The sequence below is a fragment of the Zymoseptoria tritici genome, chromosome 3 (assembly GCF_000219625.1).
Source record: "Zymoseptoria tritici IPO323 chromosome 3, whole genome shotgun sequence".
Lineage (NCBI taxonomy): Eukaryota > Fungi > Ascomycota > Dothideomycetes > Mycosphaerellales > Mycosphaerellaceae > Zymoseptoria > Zymoseptoria tritici.
The window spans coordinates 496,862-512,431 of record NC_018216.1 but is presented as its reverse complement, the minus strand read 5'-3'; the positions used below and the strand labels follow the sequence as shown (position 1 = coordinate 512,431).

The 15,570-nt window shown below is 54.2% G+C and overlaps 4 protein-coding genes across 4 annotated transcripts; 3 read left to right on the top strand and 1 right to left on the bottom strand.

The window, feature by feature from the left end:
* Positions 1–1,243: 1,243 nt before the first annotated feature.
* Positions 1,244–4,482, top strand: MYCGRDRAFT_69333 (glycine dehydrogenase [decarboxylating], mitochondrial; the record flags this gene model as incomplete). The annotated part of the gene is made up of 2 exons (XM_003854554.1): positions 1,244–4,356; positions 4,413–4,482. The coding sequence occupies 2 exons, from the start codon at positions 1,244–1,246 to the stop codon at positions 4,480–4,482; spliced, it is 3,183 nt and encodes a 1,060-aa protein (XP_003854602.1).
* An 860-nt stretch (positions 4,483–5,342) lies between these two features.
* On the top strand, positions 5,343–8,366 carry MgATC1 (putative acid trehalase; the record flags this gene model as incomplete). Its single annotated transcript, XM_003854555.1, has 1 exon — positions 5,343–8,366. The coding sequence occupies one exon, from the start codon at positions 5,343–5,345 to the stop codon at positions 8,364–8,366; it is 3,024 nt and encodes a 1,007-aa protein (XP_003854603.1).
* Positions 8,367–8,447: 81 nt separating this feature from the next.
* On the bottom strand, positions 8,448–9,373 carry MYCGRDRAFT_37766 (uncharacterized protein; the record flags this gene model as incomplete). The annotated part of the gene is made up of 2 exons (XM_003853625.1): positions 8,448–8,825; positions 8,933–9,373. 2 exons carry the CDS (start codon positions 9,371–9,373, stop codon positions 8,448–8,450), a joined length of 819 nt encoding a protein of 272 aa, XP_003853673.1.
* Positions 9,374–10,617: 1,244 nt separating this feature from the next.
* MYCGRDRAFT_108441 (uncharacterized protein) lies at positions 10,618–13,531 on the top strand (the record flags this gene model as incomplete). Its single annotated transcript, XM_003854556.1, has 5 exons — positions 10,618–10,716; positions 10,779–11,026; positions 11,087–11,231; positions 11,353–11,567; positions 11,623–13,531. The coding sequence occupies 5 exons, from the start codon at positions 10,618–10,620 to the stop codon at positions 13,529–13,531; spliced, it is 2,616 nt and encodes an 871-aa protein (XP_003854604.1).
* Between the last annotated feature and the right edge of the window lie 2,039 nt (positions 13,532–15,570).

The following is a 15,570-nucleotide window of genomic DNA, read 5'->3' as shown; positions in this document are numbered from 1 at the left end:
TGCTCGCATGGCAGCCTCCGCTGGTGCAGTCCGCCCGACAAAAAGACACGGCAGACAGAGAACTCGCAATTGTGACAGCGCTGGCTTCCACCGCTCGCGTGAGATGTTTGTGGCCTCGCAAGCCACTCACGGTAGTGTACGGTCTGTCTTGCGAGGCGTGGCGTGGTCAAGTATGAAGGCGGCTACATGGTGTCATCGGGTTCTCTGCCATCTCATAGAGATCCGAGAAGAAGACGGGGAAGAAGCCAGCGAGGCCCTGGAACGGAAAGTGTTGGTCCAGACGTTGCTCATCGCTCGCATTGCCCTGTCAATCACGCTGGAAATGCTTGAGAGACATGCGTCGCTGCTCTGAAATCTCATCACGAACGTGTATATCATATCCGAACCTCTCCAAGCCGACCACTTCACAAAACACCAGACACCCAACCATGCCCGCTGTCAAGATTGCCGGTGTATTCTTCGTCTTAAGAGTGGTGGTCTTACAGATTCAATATCACTGATTCCATACATCTTGCTCAAAGTCGATGTTCTCAACATTGCCAGAAGATCAACTGTCAAGAACACTTTTGGGCACTGCCTTACACCATTGAAAGTGCCAAAATGATCGCTGTCTTCATCTCGTCCCAATTTCGAGTTTCAACAAGGTCCAAACATGGTCCAAACATGGAGCGGATGCAGATAGCGGGTAGTGCGGCTATCGAGGCTTCGTCAGGCTCGACTCAAAACGTGAGAGAAGATGGCTCCGATTAGTCAAGTGTAGCAGAACAAGGCAGGGAACAAGGTCACGACGCAGTTCCCCAGTCAAATCGTCGCAGGAACGGCATGTTCGCAGTCGAGAGAAGATGGATGTCGGGGAAGACATTTCCTTAAACAGCAGCAGTACGCCCGGAATCCTCACGCGGTTATCTCTTATCGCTTAGCGGCGGCCCAGATTGAGTTTGAGATCCCGGGTGGTGGGCGAAAAAGCTGCCCGCCGTCCTAAGCTAAGGCAACATTTCCACCTTCAGGGTCGTGATGAGTGTAGTCTCACATTTCTTGCAGATCTCCTGAAGACTGACTCTCCATCTTCTTCTGCTACACATCAGTCCTTCCACCTGCTTGCTGGTTCTCACACTCGACGAGGCCACGGACCAGGCCGAATACACGCACAAAGAAAAGGATTGTTCCTCCAGCGGAGAGAGAGAGAGAGCTACACCGACTGAGCTTACACACGCCACAGTGCGCGTTGCACAGCTTACTCGACATGTCTGCTACAGCTCTTCGTTTGCGCGCCCAATGGCTGGCGACACGACGTCCCCTGTCGCCACGATGCCTTATCGTCAAGCAGCCAGCTGCACGACTCCCGGCTCTCGCACGTGCTAAGCATACTACCACTCGAGGATTCTACTCGAGCTCTTCCGCCGACTCGGAGTCAGGTAAACCACAGACTCAAATCGACAATGCCTCGCTCTTCGCTCCTCTCGACACGTTCGCCCGCCGCCACATTGGCCCGACCGCCGAATCCACCGAGGAGATGCTCAAAGTGCTCGATCCGCCGGCAAGCAGCTTGGACGAGTTCGTGTCCCAGGTCCTGCCAAGCACGATTCTGTCGAAGAAAGATTTGAAGGTGGAGGGACCTATCCCAGAATCGGGATCTGTGCCCAGCGAGTCGGGCGGATACTCGGAGAGCCAACTTCTTACGCGGCTGCGACAGATTGCTAGTGAGAACAAGGTCTACAAGAGTTATATCGGGTGCGGATATGCAGGCACCAGAGTTCCAGAGGTGATCAAGCGCAATATTTTGGAGAACCCGGCATGGTACACCAGCTACACTCCATATCAGCCTGAGATCAGTCAAGGCCGACTGGAGTCTTTGCTCAACTACCAGACGATGGTATGCGACCTGACTGGTCTTGCCATTTCCAATGCCTCCGTTTTGGACGAGGCTACTGCAGCGGCTGAGGCCATGACTCTGTCGATGAACGCAATGCCAGCGACTCGCCTGAAGCGACCGAACAAGACATACTTTGTGTCCCACCTTTGCCATCCGCAGACGCTTGCTGTGTTGGAGAGCCGTGCTCATGGTTTTGGTATCAAAATTGAGGTCGGCGATGTCCTCGCCAACAACAGCAGCCGTGTTGAAGAGCTCGGAGAGGATCTGATTGGTGTCCTCGCACAGTATCCCGACACATTGGGCGGTGTCGAGGACTACCGTGGGCTGGCGGACAAGGTCCACAAGCTCAAGGGCACGTTCGCAGTAGCCACCGACCTCCTTGCTCTGACCCTACTCACTCCTCCGGGTGAGTTTGGTGCAGACGTCGCTTTCGGCAATGCTCAACGATTTGGTGTTCCATTCGGTTTCGGTGGACCTCACGCGGCCTTCTTTGCTGTCAGTGAGAAGCACAAGCGGAAGATTCCAGGTCGCTTGATCGGTCTGTCCAAGGATCGCCTCGGAAACAACGCAGCCCGTCTTGCGCTTCAGACTCGCGAGCAGCATATCCGCCGCGAGAAGGCCACTAGCAACATTTGCACTGCACAGGCTCTGCTCGCCAACATGAGCGCTATGTACGCAGTTTACCACGGTCCTGCCGGCTTGAAGAAGATCGCAGAGAAGGTCGCAAAGATGGCGCAGGTCCTTGCCAAGGGTCTCGAGAGTGGTGGTCTCGAAGTCCGCCAGCCCGTTGCGTTCGACACGGTTGTCGTCAAGAAGCACGATGCTCGCGGCTTTGTCACCAAGACTGCTCAGAACTTCATGACCAACTTCCGCGTAATCGACGACGAGCACGTCGGCATTACTGTCGATGAGACTGTCGGCAAGAAGCAGATTGAGGAGATTTTCCGCGCATTCACCACCGATGATGTCGATGTTGACCAACTCGCTCAGAGCGTGACCGCGACTGGGGGTGTTCCAAAGTCGCTCGTACGCACTTCCGAATACTTGACCCACCCAGTCTTCAACTCCTATCACTCCGAGACTGAGATTCTCCGCTACATGTACCACCTGCAGTCCAAGGATCTGTCTCTTGTCCACTCGATGATTCCGCTCGGCTCCTGCACGATGAAGCTCAATGCTACGACTGAAATGGTGCCAATCTCCTGGCCAGAATTCGCCAACATTCATCCTTTCGCTCCCAGCGACCAGACCAAGGGTTACGCCAAGATGATTGGAGAGTTGGAAGCGGACCTTTCAGAAATTACTGGCTTCCACTCCGTCTCTCTCCAGCCCAACTCGGGCGCTCAAGGAGAGTTTGCGGGTCTTCGTGTCATCCGCAAGTACCAAGAAGACCAACCTGGCAAGAAGCGTGATATCTGCCTTATCCCGGTCTCAGCCCACGGTACCAACCCCGCCTCTGCGGCGATGGCTGGTATGCGTGTCGTGACCATCAAGTGTGACCCCGGTACTGGTAACTTGGACATGGTCGATCTGAAGGCCAAGTGCGAGAAGTACAGCGAGGAACTCGGTGCTATCATGATCACATACCCATCCACCTTCGGCGTATTCGAGCCCCAGGTCAAGGAGGCTTGTGACATTGTTCACAAGCACGGCGGACAAGTCTACATGGACGGCGCCAACATGAACGCCCAGATCGGTCTCTGCTCGCCAGGTGAGATTGGCGCGGATGTCTGCCACTTGAATCTCCACAAGACTTTCTGCATTCCTCACGGTGGTGGTGGCCCTGGCGTTGGTCCAATCGGCGTAGCAAAGCATCTTTCTCCATACCTCCCCGGCCACCCTCTCGTTGCGAATGTTGGCGGCGAGAAGGCGATCGCTCCAATTTCTGGTGCACCTTGGGGTTCTGCCAGCATTCTCCCCATCAGCTGGGCCTACATCAAGATGATGGGCGCCCGCGGTCTCACACACGCCACAAAAATCACCCTCCTCAACGCCAACTACATTCAGTCCCGCCTGAAGCCCCACTACCCGATCCTCTACACCAACGATAATGGCCGCTGCGCACACGAGTTCATCCTCGACACCCGCAAGTTCAAGGAGACGGCCGGCATCGAAGTCATCGACATCGCCAAGCGTCTGCAAGACTACGGCTTCCACTCCCCTACCATGTCTTGGCCCGTCGCCAATACTCTAATGATCGAACCCACCGAGTCCGAGTCGAAGAACGAACTCGACCGCTTTTGCGACGCGCTCATCTCGATTCGCGAGGAGATTGCGGAGATCGAGCAGGGCAAGCAGCCGAGGGATGGCAATGTTTTGAAGATGGCGCCGCACAGCATGAAGGATTTGATCCTGAGCAAGTGGGATCGTCCGTATACCAGGGAGAATGCCGCGTACCCGCTGGATCACCTGAAGGAGAAGAAGTTTTGGCCGACGGTGACGAGGCTGGATGATGCGTATGGTGATATGAACTTGTTCTGCAGGTATGTTGCTGACCACCCTACATTCCAAGACTACACATGCTGACTTTCCATACTAGCTGTGCACCAGTCGAGTCTCTCGAGCAAGTCGAAGGGCTGACAGGCGCTGCTGCTCCCATGCCTACGTGAGGCAGCGTGGAATAACGAAACGAAACGAGCTTCAACACACCCGTGTCCGCGACGACGATGGAAAGTCGTCGTGAGCATGCATCTTCAACATTTTGGTCTTCAACAGCGTTCAAGCGAGGCGTTGGTGGACCGGTCAGGATAGGAATGGCCCTTTAAACAAGTGGTTCATCGGACTGGGGGGTGCGACTTCAACAATAGAGCTGGCGTTGCTTTGGGTGGTTTCTGGGTAGGTAGCATAAATGAATGCTTCGAACTGATCGGTCGTTAGACTTTTGATCTGGCTCGATCGTCAGGCACAAGTTCTCGTTTGCGAAACTCACTTGTTTGACTTCGGTCTGTCCCAAAATGGTCCATGGAAGCGAGTGCGGAGTGCAGAGCGGGGAGCCCGTGCCGACCCCACCCACGTCACCGGTTCGATGCTTTTCTTCGAAGTCGCTCGCGTGGACGCACATGTCAGCTGCCTTCGAAGTTCTCTCCACTTCTTTGCACAATGCATATACTTAAGCCGGTCCGACTGATGATGATCGGCGCATAAAGTCACGAGTCCGTCTGACTCTGCGTAAGTCTGCACAACAACCCTTCCCTCTATTTCCATTCACCAAAACGCCGGTCTGGGAGAAGGACATCTTATTAGAAACCTCTCTTTGAGGATATAGCCCGATTTGGGCTTAGCTGAAAGGTGAGTTTGGACGTTTCGTGGTTGGACTGGAGAAGTATACCGTTGGGTCGAAGAGGTGGGTGAACCAGTGAATGAGTCTTCTTGGGCACGAAGGAAAAAACCCTGCTTCTCGCTCACCATAAAAACTCTCCACCTTCTACATTCCACCTCACCAAACTAACACCCTCTCCCTACAGGCAAAATGCTCGCCCTCACCCTCGCTGCGCTCTTCAGCGCCGCTTCCGCGACCATCTACAACACCCGCTTCAATGGCACAACCTGGGACGACTCCGCTTGGCGCATCACCACCACCCACCTCGATCCGCACCACTACCAATCCCGCATGTCCCTCGCCAACGGCTACCTGGGAATCAACCTCGCCGCCATTGGTCCCTTCTTCGACGTCGACGATCCGGTGAATGGAGATAACATCAATGGCTGGCCGTTGTTTGATCGGCGGCAGAGTTTTGCGACGATCGCCGGGTTTTGGGATTCCCAGCCGGAGACGAATGGCACGAATTTTGGGTGGTTGAATCAGTATGGTGGGGAGAGTGTGATTTCGGGGGTGCCGCATTGGGGTGGGTTGGTGGTTGTGGCTGGGGAGAGTGTGTTGGATGCGAATGTGAGGGAGGAGGAGGTGAGTGGGTTTAGCTCGACGCTGGATGTGAGGAGGGGTGTGATGGAGTGGAGTTTCACCTGGACGCCGAGCGGTGGGGTGCCTATTGGAGTGCAGTATGAGATGTTGGTGCATAAGTTGTTGGTCAATGTCGGGTTGGTGAGGGTACAGCTTACGGCGGAAAGGGACGTCAATGTTACGGTGGTGGATGTGTTGGATGGAGATTGTGCGGTACGGACGCAGTTTGTGGGCAAGGAGTACCATTCTGACCGACCGATGATCCACTCTGGTGTGAGTCCTGATGGGCTGAGCAATGTTACGGCGTACATTGCTTCGACGCTGGTTGGAGACGATTCGTGCAATGCGACCAGTCGGAGACTGTTCGATACGGAGTCTGTGACTGGAAGTAACAGCTCTACGATTGCGCAGGCTATGGATGTGGCTTTGACGGGAGGCAAGACGTCTACCATCACGAAGCACATCGGCGGAGCTTCGAGCGATGCCTTCACGGACCCCAAGGAGACCGCCTTGAACGCTTCCGCGAGCGCCGCCACCACCGGATATGAGTGTCTCTACGAGTCTCATGTGCAGGAATGGAAGACTGTCATGCCAGAGGACAGCGTGGATGACTTCAGAGATACTGGTGGATCTCTCGCTTTCGACGCAGATGTCCTGGAGCTTCAAATCACAGCTATCACGAACCCCTTCCAGCTTTTACAGAACACCGTCAGTGCCAACGCAATCATGGCTGCCAACAACACAACACGACTTGATGTCAACAGCATCAGCGTCTGCGGTCTAGGTGGCTCCTGCTATGCCGGTCTCGTCTTCTGGGACACCGAAGTCTGGATGCAGCCCGGCCTCGTCGTCTCCTTCCCGCAAGCTGCGAAACAGATTGCTCGCTATCGAGTTGATCGATACGCCCAAGCTCAGGCTAACGTCCTGACTGCGTACCAGTCGAGCCAGAATGAGACGGGAAAGTTTTCGCCTGAGGGCGCCGCATACTCTTGGACCAGTGGTCGCTTGGGTAATTGCACGGGAACCGGACCTTGCTTCGACTATCAGTACCACCTCAACGGCGACATTGCGCTGGAGTTTCAGAACTACTGGGTCGTTACTGGCGACACGGAGTACTTCAAGGAGGAACTGTTCCCCATCTACGACTCCATTGCTCAATTCTACGCCGATCTGGTCACTTTCAACGAAACGACGGGACTGTATGAGCTGTACAACGCAACTGATCCGGACGAATACGCCAACTTCCAAACAAATGTGGGCTTTACCATGGTTTTGATGTCAAGCCATCTCAACAGCACGAATGATTTTCGACAGCGGTTCGGCATGGAAGCCAACGAGACGTGGGCGAACATATCCTCGCTCATCACAATTCCGGTGTCTGAGCAAGCGAACATCATCTTGGAGTATGCGAGCCAGAACGGCAGTATCACTGTCAAGCAGGCGGATATCGTCCTGATCGACGACTTCCTCCAATACCCAAACCCATACTCGCTCAGCAACCTCGACTACTACGCCGCCGCCCAATCTGCCGATGGACCAGCCATGACTTACGGAGTCTTCAGCATCGTAGCCAATAGAGAAAGTCCCTCCGGCTGCGCATCATACACCTACGACCTCTACGGCTCTCAGCCCTACACCCGCGGTCCATGGTTCCAATTTAGCGAGCAACTCATCGACGACTGGACCTTAAACGGAGGCACCCACCCCGCCTTCCCCTTCCTGACAGGCGTCGGAGGCGCCAACCGAGTCGCTGTATTCGGCTACCTGGGTCTCCGCCTGACCCCAGAACACCTCAACATCGACCCCTCCCTCCCACCACAGATCCCCAATCTGACCTACCGCACAATCTACTGGCAAGGCTGGCCCATCAAAGCCGTCTCCAACTCGACGCACACCACTCTAACTCGGCTCTCCGCCCCTCTCGAAAATGCCAACACCACTTTCACCAACAGCCCCATCCCGGTCACGATCTCCCTCGAAGGCACAGAGGTCTACTCCCTTCACCCGAACGACACACTCACGGTCCCCAACCGGCAAATTGGCGAAACGAAAACCGATCCGGGTAATATCGCCCAGTGCCGCCCCGTCTCTTCTGATACCGACTACGTCCCGGGTCAATTCCCTCTCTCGGCCGTCGACGGCGCCGTCAGCACAGTCTGGCAACCTCTCTACTCCAATACCACCTCTTCCCTCACCGTCGAACTCCCCCAACCCTTCGTACCCATCAGCGCGATCCACTTCGACTGGGCGCAAGCTCCTCCCACGTACTACGCCGTGACATTCCACAACCTTTCCGACACCACGTCCGTGCCGGCGGTCAATGTGACATCCAGCGACAATGTGAAGATTAGCGATCCCTTCAACGTGGAGAACGAGTTTGTAATCCGGCCGTATATGAGCAATACCACGAATGTCACACTGCCGGAGCCGGTTTGGAGTGCGCGATTTGCGACGTTGGAGATTCGGGGGAACCAGGCGCAATCGGGGACGCAGAACGAAAAGAACGGAACGGGGGCGACGGTGGCGGAGTGGGGACTTATTGCGAGTGGAGGGGAGGAGGTGATGAGGCGAGGGGTGAAGAGGATGCTTTAATGGATGTTGTGAGGAGGCTGTGAAATAGGGCGAATGACGGACGCTACATATATGTTGTGAGCATTTGGACAGACAAGATACTCACAACTTCGAAAAGTCCCCACCCCTCCCTTTTCCCTCTCGAAATCTCCTCGCACCCTCTACGCCCTCCGCCTTCGTCGCTCCCACGCCGTTCGCGAATTCGAATTTCATCGCCTCCTCGAAACTCCTTGCGTCGTACGCTGCGTGATATGCTGACGTTCGATCGGCGTTCATACATATCGGCGGAAATTGCACGAGTTGCTGTGCCAACTTGATCGCTTCGGAGAGAGCTTGGCCTTTGGGTACGATACGGTTCGCGAGACCCATGGAGAGCGCTTCGGTGGCGGAGACGGGGCGGCCGGTGAGGATCATGTCGAGGGCGCGGCCTAGTCCCACGATGGCTTGGAGACGAACGGTTCCTCCATCGATGAGTGGGACCTGTGAATCTATCAGTATCACTTGGATCCATTTCATATACAAAGCGGAGCCATAGCTCGATATGCCCGCGACAACAAGGCGAAGGAAGGATGGAAGGAGGAACGCACTCCCCATCGTCTGCAGAAGACGCCAAACACACTCCCCTCCTCCACGACCCTCAGATCACCCAAGAGACTCAATTCCAACCCTCCCGCAACGGCATATCCACTTACTGCGACGATGCAGGGCTTGCTGATTCGCAGTCTGGACGGTCCCATCGGTGCAATCGTGCCGCGGACATCGTGGACGTCATAATGCGGTTTGGAGGAGGAATTTTGGGCGACGGATTTGAGGTCGAAGCCAGCGCAAAAAGTTCCGTTGGCGCCATTGAGGATGAGGATTCTTTGTGTTGCGTCCTGTTCGAATTGGAGGATGGATTTGTATAGGGCGAGTGCGGTGGCTGGATTGACGGCGTTGCGGGCTGTGGGACGGTTGATTGTCAGAACTGTTATGCCGGAGGATGGGTGACTTGTTAGGACTGTGTTTGTTTCTGCGGGAGGGGAGGACATGGCTCAAGGAGATCGGAGGCGAGATGAGATGTGAGTATTGTATGGTATGCAAGGCTTGTATCGTGCGTCGTTCAAGTTGAGGTTGTACGACGTCGTGTCCGAACCTCGGCTTTGCCCGAACGAAGTGACCTAGGTACATGGCGATGGGGATGGCGATTCGGCTGCTCCAATGCTACCTTTCTGTTCATCTTGCTGTAGTCAGTATGCTGGATGGAGCCTGTAGCAGTGATGTTCTAGCCGGCTTGGCGACACTCGCTGTAGACAATAGCAGAGATGCGTAGGGCGATGTTCCGAATGCTGTAATCACCCACTCGCTCACCGCCAGCAATTGGCAATAAATGGCGGTCGGACTGGCTACCCAATGCGGATCTCCGTACCTCATGATATATCCATGCAAGTCCATGAGCGACGGCGCGGAGTACTTCGCTCCAGATAGGATGTCCCTGTTGTTGCTTCGGATAGACCGGAAAGCGACAGCCGCGACAGGGATATCGCAGTCGCACCACGTACGGTTCACGATCTTGCGTTCGCGGTGATGAAAGCAGCTGACGGAATGATCAGCAATCGAAAATTCAAATACATTCCGGCCTAGCCCAGTCGCACGCATCCCTATCAGTACGAGGCATGCCTCACTCAATAGGCAGGTGCTACGACCATCGGCCGCGCGTCTAGTGTCGTTGGTCCCCTGTTACATGTGCCGGAGGCCGGGACTTAGTGTGATGGGGATCGTAAGCCTCGGCTCTTGCTAGGAGATTTGTACGAGGATAGTGTCCGTGCGCACTGCGCGGCAGCTAAGGCGAGTGTGATTGATGAATTGCGACAGGGAACATGACTGGTTCATGTGATTGCATATTTTGGGCACACCGATCAGAGGAATGTGACTGTCATGATGGATGAGGTTTAGTAATGACACTCGAGGCAAGGGTTGACCTTGTCTGTCGTTGAAAGGTAAGAGGTACACGGATGTACACGGACGTACGATAGACCCGGCGGTGCACCCTCTTTGAACGTCTAGTAGTAGATCTAGCCGGAACTTCGTACGGTCCTGCGCTAGGAGATTGATTCAGGCTAGAGGTAGCAGTGGGTAAGCTGCTACACGTAGACTACCTTCTTTCTTGCCCGCGGGGCAGCCACCGCCCATCTTCCGCTTGGATCTCGCTTTCCACTACGATCCTACGATCTCTCCTACATGCTCACTTCGAACACACTCCCTTTCGACCGTTCTCCTCTATGCAGTCGTCGCCATGGCACGCAGCGACGGCGATCTCGTCAGCATCGAGCGCTCCCTTGGCCTGAAATCCGATCGTGGAATTTCGCGCCAAGGTAACAAGGACAGTCCCGTGGTATGCAGATTTCATGCATGCGACCTTCGAAAAGAGCAATCTCATTGACCATTAATCTGCAGGTCCAAGATCTCCTCTCCGATATCAAGGTCATCGCGGAACAATACGTCTCGAAACCAAATACCGAAATCCGATCTTCCGCCTCGCTGGAGAAAGCCTCTCTGGATTTGTTCTCTCGCTACGGTCCGATTCTCTGGCCGGATTTTGGCGATGACGAACGACCGAACTGGCTGGAAACTCCCAGTCTGGAGAAATATGACGGTCGGTATCCGAAGGACTTGCATTATTCGGATGAACCAGATCGGCAGACGTGGGTGGTCCTGTTCTTTGGATGTCGCAGGCCACATGCTGACATGACTTGTTGATGCAGACTCACCGAGCTCTTCCATGATCTTGTTGTGGAGAAGTGTGTGAAGTATCATGACAATCAATTACAGAAAGCGCGACGCATTGCTCGCAGGAGCGAGATGGAGCCGATGGACCAGATGCAGGATGATGTTCATGGGCAGGCCCTGGTATGTACAACTTTTCTCCACATTTGGAATCGGCGCTCTTTCCGGAAATGAAAGCACGGCACGGGAGGCATCAAAACTACCATTCTCGCACTGACAACGCTGACCTTTGGAACATTGTCAGCCCGCCTTCAGCACTCAAAGTGTGGAATGGTCGGACCGAAATAATGCAGAGCGAGTTGGCTCCCAACCAGCTGAACCATACCTCCCACATGGGTTGCCATTCGGAGGGTCGTCTAGCAATCAAGACAATGGTGAAGGCTCCACCACGCCCGAGTCAGGATCCGACACGAGAACCAAGAATCAGCGTCTGCAAGATTATCGAGAGGAAATGGCAAGGTATGCTGAAGTCTTGCTCTCTCTTCTCTGACGGCGCAACTGACAACGCTGGTAGGATGGATCAATCATTCACGGTCGCATCCATCGATCCGCCTCGAGCTGGCGTGAAGCGACGACGAATCGACGGACATGGGCCAGAGGCCGCATCAAAGCGAGTGCGTGAGAATGGCGGTGCATCAACACCGCCAAAAACTTCGATTGACGGCAATAAACAGGTCAATTCGGAGTCCTCCGCTCATCCACATCCCAAGGAAGCACCGCCAGTTCCCGGCGAGAAGGAGTCGCAAGATGTTTCTGCCACGCAAAGGACAGCGGAAGCACATGAAACGGCTACCGCTGGCGTCGCGAGCTCTGCAGATCCTCAAGCAGATGCCGCCGTCATTCAATTGATAGATGCATTCGATGATGAAGATGACAACGCCAAGTCGCCAGCTGCTCCGCCATATGAGACGCCAGTGCCGTCAGCACTGTCTGCAATGCCGGCGCCGGACAATACGCCTCTGACAAACATAAGCCCGCCACCACCACGGCGCTCGTCCGGATTCCAGGCGATTAATTCAATTAACGATGCTGCGCAAAAGGGCGTTCCAAAGGAGACCCCACAACGCCAAAGCCCTGCCACAGAGCAGCTTGATGCGGTCCATAGGAGAGAGCCCTCTCCAATGCAGCAACGTCGCATGTCATTACCCACGGCTGGTCCTCCAGTCAATCCACTCCTCGATATTTTCCCTGGACGCAGAGCGCAGCCTACTGCCAGTCCGGCGTCTCCGCTCACCATCATACCAGTCGCTGAAGCACGCGGCGGGAAGAGTCCTGAACAACGACTGAATAATGGTGAAATGCTACGGCCAAAGCCACCAGTGGAATCTGGCATACGACGTCACACAGCGACGGAGCCTAACAGCACTTCTGCTTTGTCTCCGTCATCTGCCGCCGTCTCGCCTCGCACCGTGGTCCGACCTCTGAGCAATCTCCCTCCACGTGCTGTGCCTTTACAACGCCCGCATCATCTGCCGTCATCACCTGCCACGCAACTATACCACTTTCCTTCGTCATCCCAGCAAGGCGCTCAACAACTCTCGCAAAGTCCGCCCACCTATCCCAACCAAGGCCGTTTGATTCCACAGCGGCCTCTTGCCAACCCTCGACAAGTCTCATCTCCTCCAAACCTACCTTTCATCACTTCCGGCCTGCCTTCTCACGGCAGACGCCAAAGCCTAGCCGAAGAAATCCTCGGCGACCTCGCCAAAACTCCCGTGGTCGCCCAAATGATGGCCGCCAACACTGACCTCGACGCTCAACAACTCCGCAACCTCAAAGACAAACTCACCAAATATCCCGAAGCCCGCGTCGACATCAACATCCTGCTTGCCCGAATGAGCGCTCCCTCGGATCCGCCCACTCCCAACAGTAGTAGCAACACCCCACGACCCTCTCTTGCAAGTAGACAAGGCGGCCCACCAACCCTTGTCTACTCACGCCGCGCTTCAAGCGGTACCGGACACTACTACGCCCCCATCCATCCTCCCGGTCCAATTCCCATTCCCAGACCCGTACCCTCAAACCCCATGGCACCCTTTCCGCCGAAAGCCCACGACCTCACTCAAATCTATCCCCTCCCTTTCCCCAACGTCACCGTCGAACTCAAATGGGGTCTCACAACCCTTGACTTCAGCGATTACATGGAACTACGAGACTTTTCCACAACGAGAGAGTTCTTCGCTCTCATTGACGCGCATATTCCCGAGGAGATTGCCCGACTCGGTAAGAAGATCAAAGAAATACGGGTGAAAAGTCAGAAGGACTTGGGTAATGAGAAGTTGCTGCCGAGGATTGTGAGGGATGAGGTCAGAGGACGGGCGGCGATTCGGCAGTTGGTGAAGATTTTGAGGGGAGTGGGGAGGGAGGTGGAGGTCGAGTTGGCTTTTGTTGTGTTGTGGGAGGAGGCTGGGAGGGAAAAATGAGCATTTTGAAGGGCATGTCGAGGGTTCGAGCACTGATCGGAGGAATGGTGGCAGAGTTCTGCTGGGACGGTTTCTGTTGCGATCGATGATTTCTTTTCTGGAGCGAGACGCATGAGATACCCCATCACCGCATATACATATTCGGGAGTTTTCGTTGACATTGAGATCAGCAGCAACGCCAACATGGAAAATACGATTCGACAGAACCTCAAGTTCGACAAAAGGACTGCGTGGCATTACCCGCACTGCCTGTTTCACCGTCCTCCTCGCCGTCCGTCCGCGCTCCCTCCGCATGCCATCCGCATCGCCCGCATCGCCCGCACCTTTGTCCGACTCGCATACAGGTCCCTTCTTAAACAAAAGCTTTCGCCCTTTAATCCCCACAGCAGTGGTCACATGCCGCTTCGGACGTGCCGGAGTGGAATTCGCATCGATGTTGGTCGTCGAAGCAAGGTCTGGCCTGACCAAGCGCAAATCACAAACATACGGTCAGTCGGGAAGTCGAACGAAACGAGCGAGGACCGCCGCGTCAAGATCTGACTCGTGCGGACACGAGGGCATGGAAATGGGATGGGGGAATGGGATGCAATGGGGCATGGGAGCTTACAAAGCTGCAATCCTGCTGTTTTCCGGCGTCGGGGCCGTGGCCGACGCAGTTGCCGTTTTCGTGGTCGTCGCTGGGGAGTTCGCAGGTCTGTTGTGGGAGAGGAGTGGGTTAGGACAAGTTTGGTGCGGTGTGAGAGAGGGAGTGTCTGGCGGGAGGGACGCACGAAGTCTGCGAGGGTGGAAGCGAGTAGGGCGAGGAGGATGGGGAGGTGGGAGAGTTTCATTTTTTGGGAGAGAGTTTGATGTTGTCGTTGACGGGGCAGGGTGGGTGAGTTGTTAGCGAGGGTGGTTGTGGACTCTTGTGGGTGCGTTGTTGGACGAGTAGAGAGGAATCAGGGCGGCTTTTAGGGAGCGATGTTTGCGAGGCTTGCATGTAACTGGTGGAATCACGGGATTGTTTCTTCCTACCATTAGAAATTGTGGACGGCACCTCATGTTGCGATAACAGCCTGAGATAGGGCGACGGACACCACGTGCTCGTCGCCATGTTTGTTGTTTGTTTTGTTTGTTTGTTCCATTTACGTCCTATAGGAGTCTATAACTATGTAGGACGGCTGTCTTGCGACAGCAGTCTATCTATGTACAATCGTTGTTCTCTCGTATCTCTTAACCTTAGGGAAAGACCCGTGCCTAGGATAGTAGTAAGCTAGTATCGAAGGACTTTAAAGAAAGACAAATAAGGAAAAGTAAAAGGAGTATAGGCTAGACGGTCTCGTCTTCGCCTCTTACTAGGTGCTAGGACCTAGAAGCAATCTTTATATCTAAGAGAAAGGTAGTAAGGTATTTCCAGAGTTCCTTATCTTCTACTATTTCTAGTAGAGATTATACTTGTCGTAGCGGTAGTAGCCTAAATATATTGTAGATAGGGCAGCTATATACGAGGTGTTCTACTATTTCTCGTTATCCGCAAGGGCAGTCTAGCGTCGTTACGTATCTAAAGCGATAGAGATAGGACTTTAGGTATCCGTGTCCTAATAGGATAGTATAGAAGGCACTAGTTAAAGCGTGTCTTCCTCCTATTCTATGTTTTCCTAGCGAGCTCTATAGAAATCGACTAAGGTAACTATTTGTATTCCTAGGTACCTTATTAATCTCCTATTGTCTTACTATTTCGTATCGGGTTTTCTAGATACTAAAGAGATCGTCTTTTGCGTAGTTAGCCCTCTTGTGTTCTACGAAATGCTTATATTATCGGAGTCGATAATAGAGTAGTTATATCTATATTCTCTATCGTTTTTGCGGAAGTATCTCTCTTAAGTCCTCGTATCGGACTTCTCGCGTATCCGAAGGCGCGCTTTAGATAGCGAGTCTTATAGGGTAGTTTTTAGGTAGCTTTGCTACGCGTAGAGAGTATAAAATTAACTATTTCTCTAAGCGTAGATCCGGGGGGAAGAGATTTAACTCTACTTCGGACGGGACGTTTAGGGTAGTAC